Genomic DNA, 6,175 nt, shown 5'->3' with positions numbered 1-6,175 from the left:
CTACTGTGCGACAGGCACTGTTCTAGGTCCTGAGGATTTAGAAAGCCAACTAGGACATAATCCCGAGAGTTTGTTACCTAGTTGGAGAGAAAGGCAAGTAAAAAATCTCGAGTGATAACTGCGAAGATCAAGGTGCACGGGGTCCTATGGGGCAGAAAAAGGAGAGGTGTCCAAATCAGATGGGGGTGGCACAGCTATTTTAGGGACAGGCAGCAGCACCACCAATGTGTAGAACAACAGTGTGTTTTCAAGAGACCTGGAAGTGGTCTGGTATGTATGGTGAGGGTAGAAGGTCTTAGGGGAAGAGGAGATAGGCAGGTCAAGCTGAGTGTGGCTTTGCTGTCGCAGCAGCTGAGGCTGAGCCCCTCCCCTCCAGATTGCAGATTAAGGGAGGGCTGAGCCTTCCTTGCATCCCTGGGCAACCATCCCAACTCCCCTTCCAGCTGTTGGTGGGAGGGGTTTAGCCTGTGCTAAGGGTGGCCAAGGTGGGGGGCAGAGAAGGGGTTTCTGGGAGACACTGACTTGTGTTCCCTGGGAAAGGAGAGTAGGGATGGTGTCACGGAAAACTGCCTCTAGACCGAAAACAAGTGGTAAATCTGCTGGGCCCTGAAACTCAGAATTGAGGTGGCATTGATGTCTGAGGCAAATTCTTGGCTTAATGAAGGCAACATCTTGGCCTGGTTCCCCTCCCCCAGCTACATGCCTCTTTCCTGAGAGTTCACTGAAGAATGGAACCGGCTCCTCCTGCCAGGCCCTGCTAATCCCACGAAGCAGCATTGAGCCTGAGCCGGCCCTGGGGCTCAGCAGTGAATCTCTTTTCTGTCTGAGTTCTAATTGGCCTCATAAAATCTAATTTATCCTGTAAGTGGGTACAATAATCTGTCAGAAAAAGGAGATTGAGCAATGGCCCCAGGGTTCCCAAATGTGGAGGCTTGGTGTCTCAGGCAAGATCTCACCGAGGAGACCGAGGGGGAGGGCTTGTGGGACAGGGAAGCCCCCTCCAGGCAGAAAGCTGGCCAGCGGCAAATGTCCGTTGGGCACCTGTGATGTGTCCGCCCCAGTCCTGAGAGAGATGGCTAAACATGCTCATGGGAGGGGCCCCGGGGGTCAGCCATGCCGTGGGCTGGTGGTGGCAGGAAAGGGGTAGCCACGAAGACACTGGACAAACAAGGTCCGCTCCCCAGATCATCGAGTTTATGGAAAGATTTGGTGGCGTAGGAACCACACTCATTAAAACCAGCGTTACTGTGTCACGGAGCAGAATGCAAAATGTGCTAGAGGTTTAAAAATCAAAACATTGCAGGCAGTTAGCAAACCTCGTAAGTATGTTCTGTGCTATTGGGAGAATTTTGGTGAAAATGTTTGAGAAGTTTGGAAACTCCCCATCGTAAGACTGGAGAGACTGAAGCTGAAAGGAAGAAAGTAGGTGACCCAAGGTTGTGCAACAAATGACTGGACCCATGAAGCCCCTGACTCTGTGGCCAAAGCCTGTCCCACCACGTCCCATTGTGTGTCTAGGCAAGAGGAAGGGTGAGTAAGGGCCTCCAAGTGGCTTTTGACGTGAGATTTAGGGAAAACTTCCACTGGGGAAGGCAGGGCCAGCCTCGTGGAGATGCTGGCGTCCGAGCCGAGTCCTAGGGATGCATGTCCTCTGCACAGAAGCCAGGTCGGGCACTGAGGCAGAGAGAATCCTCTTGTTCAGGGGCAGTTGTTTCCTCAATGCTGGGTTCATCCCCCAAAAGCCAAAGAAGGGCAGTTTTCCCAGACTCTGTCTCCCAAAGAGATGAGACCCCTCCTTGGGTCTCAGTTTCCCCATCTGTGGAATGAGGATTCTCAGACTTCACAGACATTTCCACTAAAATGAGTTGTCTTGAGCTCCTGGCACAGCACTGTTGCCCTCTGAGGGGACTCCCTGTTCTCCCCGCACCAGTGTTCCTGTGGGTCTCCCTGTTCCTGCGTTGCCGGGCTCCTCCGAGTTGGGGAAGCCAGACATCTGCTGATCCATGAATATTCAGGAAGGGAATTGGAACCTCCTCTGGGCTCCCCAGCCAGCCGCCGGCCCCTCTGGCTGCAGTCCTGCCTGCCTGAGCCCAGGCTGCTGACATACCCAGCAGCTGCTCGGGCCCCAACTGTTCACATTGTTTGTTCAGCGCAGCAGGGGATTTTCCAAGCCCTGGACATGCTTAGGGGGCAGGGAGGCTGCCGAAGGGCTCAGGGATTCGTGTCCTGTGCGGCTTTTCTCCCCTGAAACCCAAACCCCTTGCTTAGTGGCTAGAATGGGCATTTGGAAGTCACTGGGGCTGAGAGCCTGGGCTCGCCTTCCCTCCGCCCTGTGGTTGAGGCAGGGAATAGAGGGCCTTAGCGATAGAAGGGACTGGGTGATAAGAACAAGTAGCATTTGCACAGCCTTTACAGTTTATGAAGTGCCGCTAAAGATTGAGCTCCCATTCCTTGAGCCATGACCATTAGGCTCTAGGCTGGAGCCCTGACATACATCATCTTATTTAATCCTCATAGGCTTAGTAATACCACCTTCGTTTTACACTTGGGGAAACCTCTCTGAGTCCCAAAGAGGTTAAGTGGCTTGTCACACAGCTGGTAGGTGGAGCAGCAAGACTGAAACCTTGATCTTCTGCCCCAAGGTCAAGTGCTCCTGTCCACCACAGCATGCACCTGTGGTCGTGTGAATGCCAGTTTGGTTTCCCCAATTAGAATGGAAACTTGGTGAGGGCAGTGGCTGCCTTCTCTCTGCCGCACCCACTAGTGCAGCTGAGGCCAGTCGTGCAGCTGCTATCCGATGGATTAAGAAGGGCGGTGGCCCAGTTCAGGTCCCCTCTGTCTGTCCATCCTTCACACTGCAGTGTCAGAGCCCTGGCTTCTGCCCTGTCCTCCTGCTCTTCTCCCTTCCATCTTGTTCTTCCTCTTTGGAGGTGGTAGGGAGGGAGCCTGGGGGCGTACTGGTGCTGTAAGTGTTGGCATAGATGCGTCCGGGTGTTGAAGAGTGTGGCAGAGACTGAGGTGCATGTGTTCAGGTGTGCAGAGTTATGTCTACCAGTTTTGTATGTGTGTAGATAGTATTATATGTTTGTTCAGGAAAGAGTGTGTCCATCTCAGTGAATAATCATACAACCATAGAATCTCAGAGACTACCTGCTATATTGGAGTAAACTGAGGCCCAGAAGGGGAATTGACTGGCCCAAGGCCACACAGCTAGACTGCGATGGAGCTGGTCCTAGAACTGGGGTCTCCTGATTCCCTAGCTGTTGTGTTCTGTGTATGCTTCCGAGTCGCTCTGGCCGCCCACACCTGCCCTGTAATGGGTATGGCCATTGTCCTCACCTCTGTCCCTGGTTTACTCCTTGAAGCAAGGAGTCAAGCCAGAGCCTAAGAAGGGACCTTAGGCCATTGAACCTTTATGGGACTGGGAGGCAGCAAGTCAACCTTCTGTGAGACACAGCAGGGAGAACCATCCATTTCTCTGTGAATAATGGTGACTGCTCCCTGCTGAAATGTTGGTTAAAATAATAAACATTGGCCTTTGTGTGTTTTTTCCTTGACCCTGGGATGGCATTCCCTTCTCCATTATTCAGCTCCTCTTCCCTTTGTGGCAAGGCATCTGTAGGCTCTTCTGGGGACATGAGAGAAAAAAGAGCCCCGGATTGGGTCAGGAGAACTGAGTCCTGAATCTGGCCTCTTGCGTGGCCTTGGAGAAATCAGCCGCAGGAAGGGGTGCTGGGCTCCAGTCATCAGGGCTGCCGGCTGCCAGGGCCTGCAATGAGCTTGGGGGCCTCCTCTCACACTTGCTCTGCATCCAGCTTGAGTCTGGTCTGGACCTGGCTGGGCACAGAGCACTTAGCTTGTCCCAGTGGGATCTGCTCTCCTTGTCCACTGTAGAGGAGGGGGAGTCTGACTGTCCTTCATCCAGGTGGCTCCACAAACCAGCTGGGACTTATTTTTGTTTTGTTTATTCAAAATATATAGTTATTCACACACACACACACACACACTTTCTCACACGCACAATACATTTTAAATGTTTCCTGGCTACAGTATTTTTCTGGCCTGTCGTATGTTTTTGATTGGGTGATAATGGCCAACGTGATCTGTTAGGTTCCAGGGCAGGGGCTGGCATCACTGAGACCCATTCTGAGCCAGGCACTGTGCAGTGCTCTTTTCTCACACAGCAGCTCATTTAATGCTCTCGATAGCCCTGTGAGGAAGGAATCACTAAGCTTTTTTAAATTGAGATACAATTCACATACTATAAAATTCACCATTTACAGTGTAAACTCAGTTGTTTTTATTGTAGTATATTCACAGTTATGCAACCATTATCTAATTCTGGAACATTTTCATCACCCCCCCAAAAAAACACACTTATTAGCAATCCTTCCCCGTTCTTCCTTCCCCTGCCCCGAGTCCCTGGCAACCAACCATTAATCTACTTTCTGTCTTTATGGATTTGCCTTTTCTGGGCATTTCATAGAAATGAGATCATGCGATAGGTGGCATTTTTTACTGGCTTTTTCCCTTAGCATAAAGTTTTCATGTTGTAGCATGCATCAGTACCTCACTCCTTTTAATGGCTGAGTAACATAGTCATCCATATCAAGTGATGGCCATTTCGGTTGTTCCTGCTTTTTGGGCCGTTGTAAATAATGCTGCTACGAGGAGACCGAGCAGCAGGGACGACAGCACAGAGAAGTGCAGCAGTTTGTCCAAGGTCACAGTAAAGGGACGGCTAGGACCCAGACACAGGGTTTTCCAGGAGACCCTTTCTCCATGATTTGCCGCAGCCGTGGGTGGGCGACTCGGGAGCAGAGGCTGTGGGGTGGGAGGACACACACTGATGGCCCCGGTGCTCCTCTTCTACGCAGGGGGGCTGCTGTCAGCCCGGGAGACGACTGTAGAGCTGAGCTGCGGCGTGGGGCCGCTGCGAGTGGTCCTGGGCCTGGAGCAGGCTGTGGTGCTGGACTGCAGCTTGGGGGCTGCTGCTGCTGCCGGACCCCCCACCAGGGTGACGTGGAGCAAGGATGGGGACACCCTGCTGGAGCACGACAACCTGCACCTGCTACCCAATGGCTCCCTGTGGCTGTCCCAGCCACGAGCACCTGATGACAGTGATGAGGCAGCCCCTGGGACCTTGGGGGCCATTGAAGGCAACTATTCCTGCCTGGCCCACAGCCCCCTTGGAGTGGTGGCCAGCCAGGCTGCTGTGGTCAAGCTCGCCAGTAAGTGCCTGCATCTGGGGCTGAGGCCCAGGAGACCTGGGATGGGGGCGGTGGGATCTGCAGTTAGCTACTGGCACAGATGTCCATCTTGAGCCCGCTGCCCCCTCCCTGCCTCCCATCCTGCTCAATAGGTCTCTTGCCGCTACTGTTCACCCCCACTTTGCAGTATCCCATTGCCTTCCCATTTCCCCCCACTCCCCTGTTCCTTCTCCCTCTCTTTCCCTTTGAGTTGTGGAGTCTGGAGTTGCGCCCTCCTCCAGGAGGCCTGCCAGAGAGGCTGGGAAGAGTGTCAGGGCGCCCAGGTGCCGCCTCAGGGAGTGGCGCTCTATCTGCACAGAGGCAGAGTGTGGAGTCAAGACCCCCTGTCCAGCCCACCCCCTGGGGAGCTCTCAGGAGGCAGAGATCACCAGGAAATAATTTCCAGGCCAGAAGCAGTGTGCATCTTACTGTAATTTGACCATCGTGATGGTTTTGAGTGGGGGAACTTTGGAGTTCATTCTGCTGGCGGCATCTGACCAATACTCACCACTTCTTATCCCTTGGCCACCTCTCCCCAACAACTCTCCCTTGGTCTGAATTTGCTCTGCTCTGTGTGTGTGTGTGTGTGTGTGTGTGTGTGTGTGTGTGTGTGTGTGTGTGTACATGTGTGTTTCACTGCCTGTGCTTGTCTCCTGTCCCTGCCTGTGTCTCACTGTCCTCATCCCCAGCTCTCGCAGACTTCTCTCTGCACCCGGAGGCTCAGACGGTGGAGGAGAATGGGACAGCCCGCTTCGAGTGCCACATCGAAGGGCTGCCAGCCCCCACCGTTACTTGGGAGAAGGACCAGGTGACACTGTCTGAGGAGCCTCGGTGAGTGTCCCATGGGGGAGTGGGTCCCAGTAGGCATGGCAGAGAGGGCTCTGGGACGTGCCCAGAACTGGGATTCTTGGAGTCAAGGTGGCTCC

General features: G+C 53.5%; 1 protein-coding gene across 1 annotated transcript in view; it reads left to right on the top strand.

Moving 5' to 3' along the window:
• Nucleotides 1-1,624: 1,624 nt before the first annotated feature.
• The window catches only part of IGDCC4 (immunoglobulin superfamily DCC subclass member 4), a 31,595-nt gene continuing 27,044 nt past the window's right edge, over nt 1,625-6,175 (top strand). The window contains exons 1-2 of the mRNA XM_012758731.3: nt 1,625-5,231; nt 5,939-6,080. Coding sequence (XP_012614185.2) covers nt 4,850-5,231; nt 5,939-6,080 — 524 coding nt within the window. The 5' untranslated portion in view covers nt 1,625-4,849. The remainder of the gene's footprint in view (nt 5,232-5,938; nt 6,081-6,175) is intronic.

The sequence above is a fragment of the Microcebus murinus genome, chromosome 6 (genome assembly GCF_040939455.1).
Source record: "Microcebus murinus isolate Inina chromosome 6, M.murinus_Inina_mat1.0, whole genome shotgun sequence".
In the NCBI taxonomy this organism is placed as follows: Eukaryota; Metazoa; Chordata; class Mammalia; order Primates; family Cheirogaleidae; genus Microcebus; species Microcebus murinus.
Note: the sequence above shows the minus strand (reverse complement) of the source record. Positions and strands in the feature narration are given on the sequence as shown.